The sequence below is a fragment of the Lepidothrix coronata genome, unplaced genomic scaffold (assembly GCF_001604755.1).
Source record: "Lepidothrix coronata isolate B3197 unplaced genomic scaffold, Lepidothrix_coronata-1.0 Scaffold78, whole genome shotgun sequence".
Classification (NCBI taxonomy): Eukaryota; Metazoa; Chordata; class Aves; order Passeriformes; family Pipridae; genus Lepidothrix; species Lepidothrix coronata.
Window position 1 is genome coordinate 318,382 of NW_016690258.1, and position 15,661 is coordinate 334,042.

Below are 15,661 nucleotides of genomic sequence, written 5' to 3' on the forward strand. Positions count from 1 at the left end.
CCCCGCTCCGGGCGGTGACGTTTAACACCAACCCCCCCCCTTCCCCGCGCTCAGACGCGGCAGAGGCAGGCACGGCACACCGCGGACAAAAACAGTTCCTTTAATGGTTTTTGGTTCTCTGGTGAAGCACAAACAGGGTGGTTATTCATGTAAAAACAAATGGGGCCAAGGCTATGTACAAGCTGTGGAGTCCCACCGCGGTGGTCCGAAGTGGGGGGGAAGCGGCTCCCGCGGAGCACCAGCAGTGTGGCAGGTCTGTCACGGCCGGTGAGGTGGGAACGGCGGGAGTGGGCACGAGGGGACACCAAGGGGCTCCCCAGGAGGTGGGGCCTGGCCTGCCCGAGCACAGCCCGCAGGGGACAAGGACATGCAGAGGGGGGCAGCGATAGGCCACGCTGGGGCAGGGCCAGGGGGGTAACAGGGCTGTTGGGGGCACCTGGGGCACCTGCTGGCTACACTTAGCCCCTCACCCGACCCCGGAACCTCCTGCAAACCTGCTCCCTGAAAAATCCTGTGAGTCCTGGCAAGGCAGCGACCCACAGGAGCGATGAAGTAACCCAGCACAGGGCAGTGTGCCAGGGATAGAGGTCCTTGTCCCGAGGGCGGGAGGGGAGCGATGGCTTGGACAAGTGAACAGGCAGAGAGAGCTGGCCCAGCCCCTGTCCCCTTCCCCCCCAGTGGCACAGACCTGTGCCTGCAGCTGGCCGAGAACCTGTGCTTTCCGAGAGACCTGCGCGCACATGGAGTCGGCACACATGCGACATGCGAGTATTCCCAAACAAGCTTTCCTGAAGGAATTAAAAAAAACAACCCAAACCCGACCCTGGCCTGGCAAGGAGCCAGGGTAATGGTAACGCCATGGAACAAGTCAGTGAGAGCAGGAGGGAGCATCCAGGGGCCCCAACACAGAAACAGGGGGTGATGTGGAGCAGGGTCCAGTCTGGTACCACCAGGCCACAGTATCAAATGTTAATGCCTCAAGGGAGGCCAAGGGACATTTATTTTGGGACAGACTGACTCCGTGAAGCAAAGCTAAACAGGCAGGCAGTGGCACTCGCCGCTCAGCCAGGTCCCCCCTCACCTGGCCCCCGGAGATCCTCAGGGAGGAGAAGGGGGTCAGCCCTAACCCTCAGCCTTCCCTTCCACCACCCACCCCCAGGCCCGGGGGGAGGGCAGGGCCTGGGAGCAGAAGGCAGCTTTGTGCTGGAGGGACAGACTCAGTACGGCCTGTGGGACAAACATTATAGGAGGGGAAGGGTTGAAATGGTCCGAAACGCCCCGCTGCACAGCTGGGGTCATCTTAACTGCTACAGATACTATTGCTAGCTCACGAGCTGAGTGCTTGCTTGGTCAGTGATCCAGGGCAGAGTCACTCCCTCAGAGCCCCGTGCCTGCCTGTGTCATGATTAGAGAGGGAGCAGGCCCCGGGCTCGAGCACAGCTCCAGGTGTTCCCTCCCAGCCGCAGCTCTGCCAGGGGTTGCATTTGGTCATTTCATTTCCGTGTCTGGGGTGGCTACTCACAGTGCCCAAACAGCAGAAAAAGGCAGCATCAAAAGCAAAGCCCCGTCAGCAAAACCCAGGGCAGAGCCAGCAACACCCAACACAGGGACCAGCACCTGAGCTGCTCACTGGCGGCCACAGGGACGCTGCCAACCGTTAGTGGAGCATCCTTTCCAAACAGCTCCGGAGAATTTTGAAGGGAAGGCTCTCCCGAGAGCTCCCAAGGCAGGAGGCTCCTCACGCCAGAGCTCCAGCCCTGCTTTCTCATCCCTATATCCAGGTCCTCCCTCCAAAATGCACACGCAAAGAGCGAAGAACCAGGACACCCGACACCCAGCAGGCATCTACAGAGCCTCCTCCAGAAGGCAGAGCTAGCACGGCCGGAACCGTCTGGTCAGCACGAGGAGCTCTTCCATCCTGCCTCCCTCGGCTCTCCTATCCAAGTACATTTAAAAACAACAGAGCGATACAGTTGTTTAAAACCAAAGTTGTGTTTTTCCTGTGGTAGTAAGTGGTCTTGTCTCCTCCTGCCACCAGGACAAGAATAAGAGGCCATAGCCCAGAGCTACTGGTTTTCCTCACGCATCTGTTCCATGATGTTGATGAGGCTTTCCAGCCCGAACACATAGCCCATGTCGGGCCCGTCGTGCACAGTGGGGTCGTCGCGAAAGCCTTTGAAGGTGCTGTGTGCAAAGTCAATCATCCGCACGTCCACCTTGGGCTGTGCCGAGGAGCCAGGCTCGGTGCTGCCGCCGTCCTGGAGGCTCTCGGGGACAGAGCCGTCCACCCGCTTCAGGCGCATCTCCGGCCGGCGCTCCACGAACGTCCCCGCCCGGCTGTCCTTCCCGTCGTAAATGATGAGGAGGGAGCTGGAGTAGAAGCGGTAGGAGGCCTGTCTCTCCAAAACCGCCTTCAGGCTCCGCAGCTTGGCAAGGACAGGCTCAAAGAGGTCCTTGCGCAGCTCGATGCCGTTGTGGAGATACTGGTAGAGGGCATTGCGGAAGCCTTCGATGGAAAGACCGCGTCCATAGTACTTATTCCTGCATAAGTAATGCCCTGTGTCCAGCTGATAGACCTGGAACACCAGAGGAAAGGCACATCAAGTGGGTGCAACAGGCTAAGGCCACACACAGAACCCTGAGCTATCCTGCACTGTCAGGGCTGAAAGAACTTATTCTGTCCCCACCATGATGGAGAGGGAGCAGGACACAGCTCTGCCTGTTCCCCGAATCCCAAAGCAGCTCGTGGGTGCATCCCATGGGCGCAGTCAGGGTGCCCGAGCACCAATCCTCTCCCAGGACACCCAAAAGGCAGCTCATCAGTCCCAGTGCCCCACACATGGGCACGGCACAGCTGACCCCAAGGGTTAAACAGCAAAGTCTTAGGCCAACTCGGACAATCCTCTGTCAGTGGGAGCTGCCAACACCTATTGCCATTATGTGGCACGTGATTAACATGAAGCCCTCATTGTTTCAGAGTTTGTGGGCAGAGATCTGGGTTACAAGGTCCTTCTGTGGGTGGGGAAGGGAGCAACCGTTGCACAACAGCAACAGCAACAAACCCTTGTGCACAGGGTTAAGCCACAGCAGAGCAACTTTTTAACTCTCAGTGCAGTACAGAAGGAAATCTTAGGCAATTCCCTCCCCAGGCATCATGATTCTGGCTGAACACTGAGCCACAAAACAATTTTATTAGACAATCCCCTAATTGTCTGTGGACAAAGCAAGCCATCTCAGGAGAAGCAGGTTCCTTTGTTATAGGCTTAGAAAGGAAGACAAAAATAGCGTGAATGCCGGTGTACCTACCTGCAGCGGGAGATTCAAATTCAGCGCTCAGCAGAAAATGCTAACTGGGAGGTTTAATGAGGCTGCAAAAAGGAATGTCCAGCACCTGCAGCCTGGGGGATCCCTACCTGCATCCCACACACACGCACGCCCAAGGTGGCAGAAGTGCTCTGTTCACATTTCTTCATCTGCCGAGCAGCCTTCTCCTCAGACGCATCATCTCCGTGCTGTCTGGTCCCCATCTTCAGATCAAGCACGCAGGGAAGCTTGAAATGATGCACCACGTTCTCCAGCAAGAGGAACTCTGGGAGGCATGTCAAGGAGAGCTCACCCACCAGAGACACCCCAGGGCTACCATAGACAGGGACATGGGCCAGCAGGAGATAGGGCTGGGCAACAAAGAAATGGGAACCCAAGAACAGATGGGACAAACTGTTTGGGGAGGTGAGGAAAAACTCAACATCCAACTAGTGGCACCCAGGCTCTGACAACTGGTAGAAGAAAACACCCTGTGGAAGGCCAACAGTAAGCAGGGAGGTCACATGCAGGCGTACTGGAAATCCAGCAGGGCAAAACACTGGTGTCAGGAAGGACATGGTATGCCAGCAGGAATTGCTGATCCCTCGGGAGAGAGCTTAAAGTCTAATCAAATTAGCCATTTGGCCATATGGATAAACAATACAATCCCCATGGACTGAAAACTCAAGGCTCAAGTAGCAGCAGGGTTGGCCTGTCCAGAACAGCAACACTGCCTGACCCGTGGGGGGAAGTGGGGAGGTGACAAAGACAGGAAACAGCGCAGTAACAGGAGCCCTCAGCCATCAGCACACAATGGGCAACCCCCCCATCAGGGCACAGTGCTGACAACACACCCCAGGCACTCTGTGCAGCAGCTTATTCCAAACGGAGGAAAAAGAACCCCAAAAGTTTGCCCCACAGGGCACAGGTCAACATGTTACCCTCAAATGGCAACCAGAGCACAGCTAGATTAAATCTGCAAGAGAGAAACTGTGTTTGGTTTTGAAAGAGGAACTTCAAAAAAATCAGGAAGTCTGCTTAAAAAGGGCAGGACAGCCAGAGAGAATGATTTCTCTGCAAGTGATGCAGGCTATTTAAAAATAAAAGCTGGAGGCCTGAAGCACACACTTGAGAATTGCAGAAGCCCACAGCAGTTAAAATGATGAAGAATACTTAGCTATTAAAAGTAAGTTTGTTTCTATGCAAGGAAAACAGAATCAAGCTCCGCCAGGTGAAACAAAATAACCCCACAAGTTGGCAAGTTCAGAAAAGCGGGAGGAATCATTTGTGAAGGCACAGAAAACACCAAAACCCATCTTCAACCATACGAAGCAGCCAGTCAGACTGCCTGGGGGCGGAATGAGGTGATCTTTGAGGTTCCTTCCAATCCAAACCATTCTATGACTCATTAGTGTCACAGAACGAGAAGCAGGAAGGAACAGTAAAAAGAACATGTAACTCAAGTGTGGTTGTGAAGGACAGAAATGCCAAAGGAAATGCAGGCTGAGCTGCCTCAGGCCCATCTGACACACCCAGCTGTGCTTCCCAAAGGATACTGTACAGCTTTCGGTCCTTGGACTCTGACCTCATGCGGCTCAGTTGCTGCTTGTGGCAGCGCAGGCTCCAGGGGTTATAGCTGATCTTCTCGGAGCTCAGACCACTGTTCCCATCCAACATCTGAAATGGAACATCTGAGTGGATGTGCAAGTCCACCCTGGGACTCTTCGATTCCTGGATGCTGCTGGTGTAAAGACAGAACAAACTTGCCTGTTAGAATCCACGAGTTCTCCAGGTACTTATGACTGTCACATCCTCCCCTGGCACACAACCACAAGTTTGTTCCTTCTGCTGCACACAACACAAACCTTCTTATGAGCAAATCCTCACTAATATCCTGGGCTGTGGACCCACACTCAAAGATCTGGTCTATCTAACAACTCTGTTAGGCTGTACCCTAATTGATACAAGTGAACAGGAACACTTGTTTCTCAGGGAGCTCTGGCTGGTGAGAGGAGGCAGAGACTCATATTCACAGTACCCTGGCAAGAAACCTCTGGAGAAGTGTTTTAATCTGCTCCACATGCTTTGGTTCCACATCTCATACACTGCCACATCTCATACACAATGTTTCCTGTGTCAGAAACATTTCATGTGGACGAGCTGGTCCTGAACCCAGCAAAACTCCTGACAGTTTGCAGTGCCACAACGTGCTGGGCTAGCAAGTGTGTGACAGCCTGGCCACCCTATGGAAGTGCAAAACATCCTCAACCAAAGGAGTGAGGAAGAGAGATATCCCACTCATCTTGCTGGCACTGGGCCCTCAAAGTTTTACCTTTCAGTGCTGTCACTGGCCAGGCCAGGCTTCTCCTCCTTGTGCTCGGTGCCGCTGCTTGACCTGTGAAGGCTCCGGCGCGAGTGCTTGCGCCGGGGCTGGTCCCTCTCTGGCATATCATCCTGCTCCAGAGCCTCGTTCTCCACGTAGGGATAGGCCACCAGGTTAATGTAGCCATCGCTGTCTCCCTCAAAACAGACAGATACCACACCTGCAAGGGAGAAGCGATGTGTCAGTTCTGTTTCTCGGCAGAGGGAATGTACAACCACTAGCACCCAAATGTTCAGCAGCAGGGAGGAAAACGTAGCTCACAGAGCAGCAGAGCAAACCCAGAGTAAATAAAAGGGGTTTAAGAGTACAGGAACCCGACTGTTGTTAGCACAGCACAGAGAAAAAACCCCCTTAGAGTTCTCTGCGCCACTACCTGAGCGAACAGTCGGCGGCAGCAGGGGAAACTCTGCCACCACAGGAAACAAGGACAAAAGTGCAGCTGGTAGGCTGAGGGTGTGATTATTTCCTTCCTTCAGTCTTGCAGCAAATGTCGTCAAACTGGAGGGAGTCAAGCACAGTCTGTCAAGATGCTGATGGGAGTGAAGCATATGAAGCAAGTATCTAGTTCTTTGGCTAAGTACCTATGTCCTGTAGAAGCATTCCTGCTGTTGACAGGGACATCAGTGGCCAAGCAGGACTGTGCTTTCTCTGCTAAAGGAGCTTTCCAGCATCAGAGCCATGAACTACAGAGCCTTAAGGCCAAGGTGACACCTGCCACTCTTATCACAAGTCAGCCAGTCTCACAGAAAAGGGATCTGCAAGGTCCCAGGGCTCCCTAGCAATACAAGTGTAACTACCTCAGCCAGGTGCAGGCAAGCAGGACTGTGTGTGTCCTGTCCAGTTCTACCTTCTGAAGGCTCCTGGAAAGCACCACAGTCCAAGGGATTTATCACAGCACAGACTCAGAATATATCTATCTGGTCAGCCACAGAGCAGGACAGCTGACACTTCCAGTTAGGACTGACATCTTCATATCTGGGACTCCTCCAGCCCCCAAAATTAGGCCATCGGCCCATCTCCTGATGTGCAGTGACAAAATATTTCATTAGGTTGTCACCAGTATTGAATAGCTGCCAGGAGCACCAAATGAGAGATCCACTGAATCAAATGATTCATCACAAATGTGAGGAAACCTCGTCCTGCTCAGCTGATGCAGACAATTGTGTACTTCCTTTCTCCGAATCTGCACATGACAATGCTTAACAAAGTTCAGGTGGCTCAAACACAACTCCAGAGCAGCTCAGAACTCCAGCATGTCACTACATAAATGCCACTTCAAGTGCTCTGGCTGCCTGCACACGCTCCTCGAGATATCTCTCTGAAGTCTTTCAGTAACATCCGAGTGCTCAGACAGCAAATATCACCCCAATATTCCTCTCTCCTAGATCAGTAGGAACAATTTCTGAGACTGTCAGGAAACTGCACAGGACCCCCAGATGAAATCCCACACCGGGGTAGAGGTGCACATCCTATGCCTTTAGGCTACCAGGAGGTATCTGGCTTCAAAAAGACAGATCTCCATCTGGACTATCAGCTTCACTGGTTTTAAACACAATTCCCTAGGAAAGCCTGACATGATTCTAGGAACTACACAGGCTTCAGTGGGATTCCTGATGGGACACCAGAGCACTGCACAGCCCCAGAGTGGCTGAAAGGGTACAAGAGGACCCATCTGTTGGAGACTGCATCCCTCATGCATGACCTGCACACAGACACGGGTAGGTAAACTGACACTGCTCTGAGAGTGTCAGGCTGCAGCCAGATCCAAAGTGCTCCCGAGCAGATGGTGGTCCCAGCTGCCCGTGAAGCACCGCTTTCCCAGTGCCACTTGGAAACAAAGAAGCAGAGGGAACAGGAATGCTGAGCCCCCCAGAAGGCTACCTGCCCACATCACCATCCTGAACATGAACACACGCGGCCGGAAGCGTATCAAGCTTCCGAAAGACACAGCTGAGCTGCCAATCTACAACAGCACGGGCACTGGAAAATTCCACTCCTTCAAAGCAGCTGGGGACAAGGCTTCACCTCAGCGCTGGGAAAGCCATATTTCCTGCTTTAGCAGCTTGCTGATACAGGCCCATAAAAGAGATGGAATAAAGAAGCAATAAATTACCCAACTGGAATGTGCAAATGCTCAGTATATGATCTAACTTCATTAGCTCAAGGTCAAGGCTGTAATTGACAATAACTTGGTAATGAAACTACTTCAGTTACACATCCATAACCTTAAGCTGTGGACTACAACTGTCACACTGCACATTCTGTCTTGAAAGAGGAACGGATTTAACTCCATGCCTACAAAAAACAAAATACTTCCTCTCCTTTCCAAACACTCCTATCAAATTATTAGCCTGCGAAAGAGAGTTATAAGCAACAAATAAAATGACACCAAAAGACAGCACGGCAGCAGCAGTTGCAGGAAAATGGAAGGGCAGGTTCCTGAAGCACGTAACTGTGTTGTGGACTGACGAGAGGCCTCACCTTTGTACTCGGGTGTGAACTCCTTCATTTCTGGGGGCAGAGACTCGTAGAAGCGCTGCTCTCTGGTGATGAGGGGCTTGCAGACGGTGTGGTCGTCGTAGCGCATCATGCTGCTGTGGCCGCCCACCTGGTGGATGAAAGGCTCCAGCAGGACCCCCCGGTCTCCAGATCGAGTGGCATTCTTGCCATACTTGCCCACTTCCATGGTTTGACAAACACACATTGCGTTGAGCACCAGTTGCACTCTTGGAGCATGGGGAGAGCCACATGGGCTGGGAGGGGTAGCTCAGCAGCAGTCAGGCAGCCACAGGGGGAAAATCCTGGCACTTTGCTTTCTTGCAGTGATCTGAAAGAGCAAAAGAGATTCCTGTTAAAGGAGCCTTTACATTCGCTCCCTGTTCGCTTGGAAAAGGTTTTAGTATTTATTTATATCCATATCTGTTCCTCTTCTGTTTTCTATTTACATCCTGCTTGTTCCAGCATGCTCCTCACCATGTTTTTAATCCTACGGGTAAACACACGCTAATTCGGAGGCAGTCCCATCCAGAGCTTCTCCAATAGGATTGACAGCAGACAGGGAAAGGAGGAGATACGGCTATTCTGAGCTTCACATCTTCAGCAAATACTATTTCCTTCCTTGTTCATTTTATCAGGAAGGCAATATGATAATGGAACACAAACTGTGAGCTGCAGCCCAATTAAAACCAAGCCCACAGCTGCCTATCAGTTAACGGTGACTGACACAGGCAGAACAAACATTTCCAGAACCTGAGTTTCACTCCTTGTGCATCTGCATTTTTAACATCTAAACAACTAAATAATTCCTGTTCACCTCCCACTCTTGCACTATTCCTCCTTTACTGCTCACTTCCCTTCAAGCACTGACATGAAAGACTCTCAGAGTAGGACAGTCATTCTGTCACTGTGTGTATGCTGGAACTGAATGGATTCCTCTCAGATTCTCTCCTTCATTACTCCAAGCCCCTCAGGACAACAACTATTTCCTGACACGTTACAGCACCTACATGCACAAGGCCCTGATCTCTAGAGGTAGGCGAGACATATTGCTAAGTGCAAATGAGATTACAAGTGCTTTGGAGAAGCAGATGCTCTTTTAATGTTTGCAGAGTGCCCAGCACAGCAATAGGATGATGGAAAAGTAAAGCTGCCCAAATTCTCTCCAGATGATTTGCCCTTTCCAGCTTAGATCATAGCTGATCCTGAGACCGCTGGGGAAAATGCCACAGGATTTCCTTACAGTGATGAGTTATCCAAATGTTGGTACAAGAACCATGTGGTGACTCGAGTTTCCGAATGCATCAAATTTCCAGTTTCTTAGCACAGCGACAGCCAAGGGCAGTAATTTAAGAACTGAGGGATCCTGGAAGCCTGAACTAGGGACACGGCTCAGGCTGTTCCTCGTCTGGCCACGGGATGTCTCCACAGCTACACAACACTGCATGGCCGGGGGAAATTCTGGACGAACACAGGCTCTGCTCCCTCCTCTCCAATTCAATCATGTCAGAGACGAAGCTCACAAGACTCAAAAGGAGGGCTGATATCTTCATAACATGTTTAACCCAATCTAACCCAAAAGCTCCCTGCAACAGGACAATGCTTCCCTCTCCCCATCCGCACATTCCCGCTCACTCCCTCGCACTGGATTTTGGGATAGTATCAGTGTACGTACATTTGAGTTGAATCATCTCACTGAGCCGACAGAAAACATTTCCTTTTGTGGTTACACGACCACACAACCACATTCAGTGTAAGGGGAACAATGTGAATATTTAGCTGGCTTTTAAGGCAGGGGCCAGGGAATAGGAGGGAAAAAAACCTACAGATGGTCCCTCTCTGTAGCAGCTGATATCAAAGTCTATTCAAGGTATCCCTCAAAGTCTGTCTCCTACACTCAAAGCCTAAGTCGTATCACAAACAAAAACATGCTGGGGATTTCTCTCCTCTGGCTTATTTGCTTTATCAACAAGAAGAAATTTCAGTTGCAGACGCTTGCTTCCGTCAGAGATGTTTTAGTTGGGTTTAAGGCAGTTCATATCCCAGAATAAACGAGGTGCCAGCATCTGCAACAGGCCAGCCCTTCACAGACTCCAGACAAATGTCAGACTTAAGTCTCCCCTTCCTGATGTAGCTTCGTCTTGGACTCGGTTTCTTTTATTTTGCCAGTGACTAAAGCAGTTTTCAGTTATTCCAAACAATACAGAGGACAAGTTTAACTTCACATCTTCCTGTAGTTTAAACTTCACGGGACAAGAGAAATAAGAGATTTGCAAGTGTGACAACAGTAACTGCCATACTCAGAAGACATGCACCTGACTCCCAGCTCTGGTACAAGTCTCAGTTTTCACTGTAAGTGTCTCAGGGTCTCCGTTTTGCCAGTGACAGAAGGAAGTACTATTATCCATCCTTTGGAGCGGGGGGGCATTACAAGCAAATTCATCAGCTGCAGACCCCTTCACTAACTTCAGATGGAGATCACAAACATCCCCAAGGCCCACAGTGACTGTTCTGTTACAGATGCCTCACCTGCAGGCTACAGGTAGATTTTGGTCATCAAAGCAAGAGATCTGAATCCTACTTTCAGCAGCCTTCTTTCCTAGAAGTGAGCAACAGGAAGCATATGCCACCTGAATCATTCTGAGGACAGCAGCCACCCACTCTGCCGAGTCCCTCAAGCCTTGTCCTCTGGCCTAGAGATACCTGTGAGATGACTGCAGTCATCCAGAGCTCCTGGGAAAGCCCCTGCAGCCACCAAATGCCCTGGGCTCACTGCCAAAGGCCCCAGCACCACCAAAAAAAACCTCAACATGACAAGTTTTGGATGTGCAGGCACCCTGGAAAGAAGTGACAGCCACAGAAACAAAACATTCTGAGGCTGTGAGACAAGAGAAGGAGCTGGGCATGAAGTGGGGAGAGAGTCTAAACCCAGTTACTGCTCCACACATTCATCCACACACTCTAAAGAAACAGCAATACAGGCAGTTTCCCATGTACAAATGAACGTGAGAAAAAATACTTTGTGGCAAGCAGCATTTCAGAAACAACATTTTTAAAGAGCAATATGTCTACAGGACCTAAGAAACAGACACTTTATAGCTCAGATACAGTTTAGTGTTTTTCATCAAACTAAGTCAAAGTAAAGGGTTATTACTAAACATGGACACTATCCACAAGTAAAGATAGAAGAATCCCAGCAGTTTCAAACAAATATAAAGCAGAAAACTATTTGAAGTCCTAAATATTACTCATCCTTCGTCTGTTAAACAAAGGCATGGGTTCAACTATTTTAGCTGGCTTATAAAATTCAGAGCCCTTCCAATTGAACTACAAAATGCAGAGCACAGTCCAAGAAACAGCTTGAGGGAGACCAGTTCATCCAAGCAGACCCTTTGGTATCCTCCAAAACCACCACTATAGCTCAAACAGCAGTAAAACATTCAGGCCAGTTTAGCCTCCCCTCTTCTGGCAGACTGTGAGACAGATCTCCCATCGAGCCAGACTCTGGAGATGTGGGGGATGAGGTTCAGGAGCAGTTATCCATGACTACTCAAGGACATACCACATCTCATATTTCATTATCCTTCCCAGTAAAAGACTCTTGTACTGGAAGACAATTTGCTCTACAATATTTAAGTCTAGACACCTGTCAGTGTATCAGCTCCAAATGTGAACTGCAAACCTCACTGTTCAAACACTTTTTAGCAGGATGGGCATAAAGAGCAGCAATAAGATGTGTTTTCTTGTAGTAAAGCACATTTCCAAACAAAATTCAGGGAGACACACAAGGTAACTGTTTTTCCTAACCATTAAGGGGAGTAAATCCTGTCCCCAAAACTGCCATCACTCTCCAGCAGGGAATATGTCCCTGCACAGACACAGTGCTGTGCTCTTGAAGACCCAGCCAGACACCTCTTAAACACCATTGAACCCTGGCTGAAGACTACAGGTGAAGATCTTGCCAGACCAGCACTAAACCTGTCCTCTTTGATGGTGTAACTTAAGGTGTCAGAAACCTTAGCCTCAAAGGTGAGGGCAGATGGGTGTGAGAATTACTGCAGAGTGCACCACAATGCCGATCCTCCTACTCTTTATAAGCAGTCTTGCATGGGAATGCTGGCAATGCTTCGTGACTCACTAGTAAAGCTATTTTCCTAAATAAAAAGGAGAACAAACATTTTAAGTTGTGATGCATTACACTGTGAGAAAGCTGCCTGCACTAAGCACTGCTGACTCGTGCCTCTGCCGTAAGCAGCTTGCACATGCACCTTTGCAGCCCCTCCTCGGACTGTGGCCAGCCCCAGGCCCTGAGGGAGGCTAAGGCAGATGGCCACTGACGACTCTGGAGCAGAGCCACAGGCGAGGGATAAACACAGACCTCAACCTCACAACGGCAGAAGTTGCATGTTCCCTGAACAACCTCAGAGCACTCAGGAGCAAAGCACAAGAACAGGAAATACCACTATACCAGGCAAGAGGACTACAGCATTCGGCCAGTGGGTTCTTGGTGACTCGTTAGCAAAGAGAAGCACCAGTCAGCATCCGTGCTGAAAAGCAAGGTGGTTTCTAGTCAGGCTGGACTGGGTGAGCCAGCTTTTACTAAAGAAAACCCAGTCTAATAAAAAAAAAAAAAAGTGTCTCCCACTGTGCTATGAGATCAACTTCCCAGCACAAAAGCTGACCCACAGGTCTGAGACATGTCTGTCTAGTCAGCAGTAAATGGAGAAGAGCCCTGGGACCCGGGCAAGGAACTCAACTCTCCAAGAACCTGCAGCAACGCTTAGGATGTAACCAGAAACATTTGGCCATCGTGGTATCCAGGAAGCTACAAACCTTCCCAGACTGCTTAAGCACACAGCTCTGAATCCTGAGCCTTCCCCTGCATCTTGTCCAACAATTGAACTACTACCAAATACTCTTTTTTCAACAGGCTGCTTTTACCACGGCAAATGTGGCTCGTCAGATCGAGGCCAGGAAGCAGAATACAATCTACATACATGCACCAGAAGTGAAACGGAAGTCTCAGGAAAAGCTGTTGGAGAATGCCAGCTGAGGAAGAGAATGCCAACAGTGAAGCTGGGGCAGGAACTGCAATGAAGAAGGGCATGGAGAGGACAATAGCCACAAATGGGTACACTCCAGTCGGTGCCATGAGCTGAGATTCCCTCACCAATACTCTTCCTGCCTCAACTACAGGGCACAAATGCACAAACTGCTGGATTGTGCACAAGGAAAGAGCCTGTTCTACTCTAACACAGAGCTTGACTGAACCTACAGTAAGGAAACCAAAATTAAGCTTGCAGTAAAAGTCCTTAGGTGTACCCTACGCTTCTGTCTCCTAGAGATCTGAAGGAAGAGTATGTGCTGGTTTTATCTGGGACAGTTAATTTTCTCCGTAGTAGCTTGTATGAGAGCATGGTTTGGATTTGTGCTAAAATTAGTGTTGATTGGTTATTGGTGAGCAGGGCTTACAAAGTCAAGGCCTTTTCTGCTTCTGACAACACCCCACCAGCGAGGAGGCTGGGGGTGCACAAGAAGCTGGGAGGTAACATCCCAACTGACACAGGGGATACCCCAAACCATACAGTGTCATGCTCAGCATACAGACCTGGGGAAAGAAAAAGGGAGATGTTTGGAGTGATACCATTTGTCTTCCCAAGTCACTGTTACTGCAATGAAGCCCAGCTTTCCTGGGGATGGCTGAACACCTGCTTGCCCATGGGAATTGGGGAATGAATTCCTTATTTTGCTTTGCTTGTGCACGCAGCTTTTGCTTTACCTGTTTAACTGCCTCTACCTCAACCCACGAGGTTTTGTCACTTCTACCCCTCCCATTCTCTCTCCATCCCACCGGGAGGGCAGGGAGCGAGCGGCTGTGGGGCTGAGTTTCCCTCTGGGGTTAAACCTTGACAGACTATTTGTGCCATACTTGTATCACACTGACCACAAAGCTTCAGCACTTCTGCCAGCAGCTGGCGAGACCAAGAATTTTATCCTCTTCTCTTCCTAAGAAAGGAGCGGAAGCCAAGCCTTTTCAGCTCTTTCTGAAGAAAGAGAGGCTGAGCCATGCACTTTTAACTCTGGCTGGAATGCTGAAACCACTTGCTAAAGCCAGTGCCTAGATGTGGGGTTAAACAAGGCTTTTTTCTAGGAGGCCAGATTAGCAAGAATTGCAAAGGCCCTTCTGCTGTCACCTATGCATAAAGCATGGCATGCTTTCCTGGGGGGATGAGGTACTGGAAGTCCTTGCTAGGGATCCAGACCCAGGACACAAACAATAGCCATTTATTCACCCTGGCATGCTACAGTGGTAGCTTCTCTCTGGTTTTTGTTTTTCTGGGTTTTTTTACGCCAAACCTTAGCACACAGCAGTGCACAGGGAAGGTCTGTCACATTCAGCAACATATGGAGCAGGTACTTTGCAACATTTTGTGAGCATCTGTCGTGCAGCTGTCTGTAAGTGAGGGTAACCAAAGCCAGGGCTCAAATGGCCCCTCTTCCAGCTTGTATGCCTGTTTGTCCTGATGCTGGAAAAGCTGGCCCTACTGCGATAAGATCACGCTGGGGAGCAGGAGAGGACTGCACGTAACAGGGATGGTATGATTTAATTCCCTTGATGCTCTTTTCTCCTCACTGGAGAAATGCAGTGCAGGAGGGCACAGGCTGCCTGGGGACCTGCCAGACCCTGTCACTGCTATCAGTGTCACTGCAAAGGGGAGGCTGGAGGAAGGTCCAGCCCTGGTCTGGTTGTCACCACTCCTTTGTCTCCAGTGGACAGGGAGGATGAACGAGATGGAGTCAAACTGCCAAATCCTGGTGCACCTTGCCACAAATACACCCTGCCTCAGTAGTAAAGGGCACCTTCCTTCTCTGTTCTGAAGCACTGGCTGCAGTCCAGGCCTATGAGTTTCCATAGCAGCAAGACCTGATCAAATACATACAACAAAAGGTTGCTTTATCGGTACCAGTCCAGAAGATTTTCTTCCAAACTTGTGCCTAGGAGAGCAGGGTCATCCAATATCGGCTTTGCATTTTATAGGAGAGATGAGATTATGACACATGCTTTCTAGAGAGGGGCTTAGAGAAGATCAATGCTTGTGAGGCCTTATTGCTCAGCTTTCTGTGAGCTAATTTCTGGCTTCTCTTCATATCATTCACAAAGAGGAAAGTCTCCACTGAATACAGGTTATTTTTAAATTATTCCAATGCAAAAGCTGCTGTTCAGCACAGCTCTCCAATCCAATGGTCAGAGACAGTTAGAAAAAGAAACTTACTTTCAACAATCAAAATCAATAAGAAATCAATCTAACCCACCAAGAAAAGACATTTCTTGAATCCACACTAGTGACGGGGCTCAGAAAACTCATCAACAGGCAGAAAACTCTAATCCTGGCATTCATAGCAGAGCTGGGGAAAGGGGGAAAAAAATTTAAAAAAAAATAAAAAATCACACCAATTCCATTGAAGAAGCTCAGCTCA

At 49.9% G+C, this 15,661-nt stretch overlaps 1 protein-coding gene across 5 annotated transcripts in view; it reads right to left on the bottom strand.

Moving 5' to 3' along the window:
* Positions 1–83: 83 nt before the first annotated feature.
* IP6K1 (inositol hexakisphosphate kinase 1) overlaps positions 84–15,661 on the bottom strand; it is a 37,537-nt gene continuing 21,959 nt past the window's right edge. For 4 of the 5 annotated variants that reach the window (XM_017820049.1, XM_017820046.1, XM_017820047.1 and 1 more), the window contains 5 exons: positions 8,168–8,513; positions 5,636–5,846; positions 4,860–5,044; positions 3,414–3,589; positions 84–2,576 (listed from right to left, as the gene is read on the bottom strand). In XM_017820049.1, the coding sequence (XP_017675538.1) occupies positions 2,067–2,576; positions 3,414–3,589; positions 4,860–5,044; positions 5,636–5,846; positions 8,168–8,390 (1,305 nt within the window). In that variant the 5' untranslated portion in view covers positions 8,391–8,513 and the 3' untranslated portion in view covers positions 84–2,066. The remainder of the gene's footprint in view (positions 2,577–3,413; positions 3,590–4,859; positions 5,045–5,635; positions 5,847–8,167; positions 8,514–15,661) is intronic. The other variant, XM_017820050.1, reaches the window with a different exon arrangement.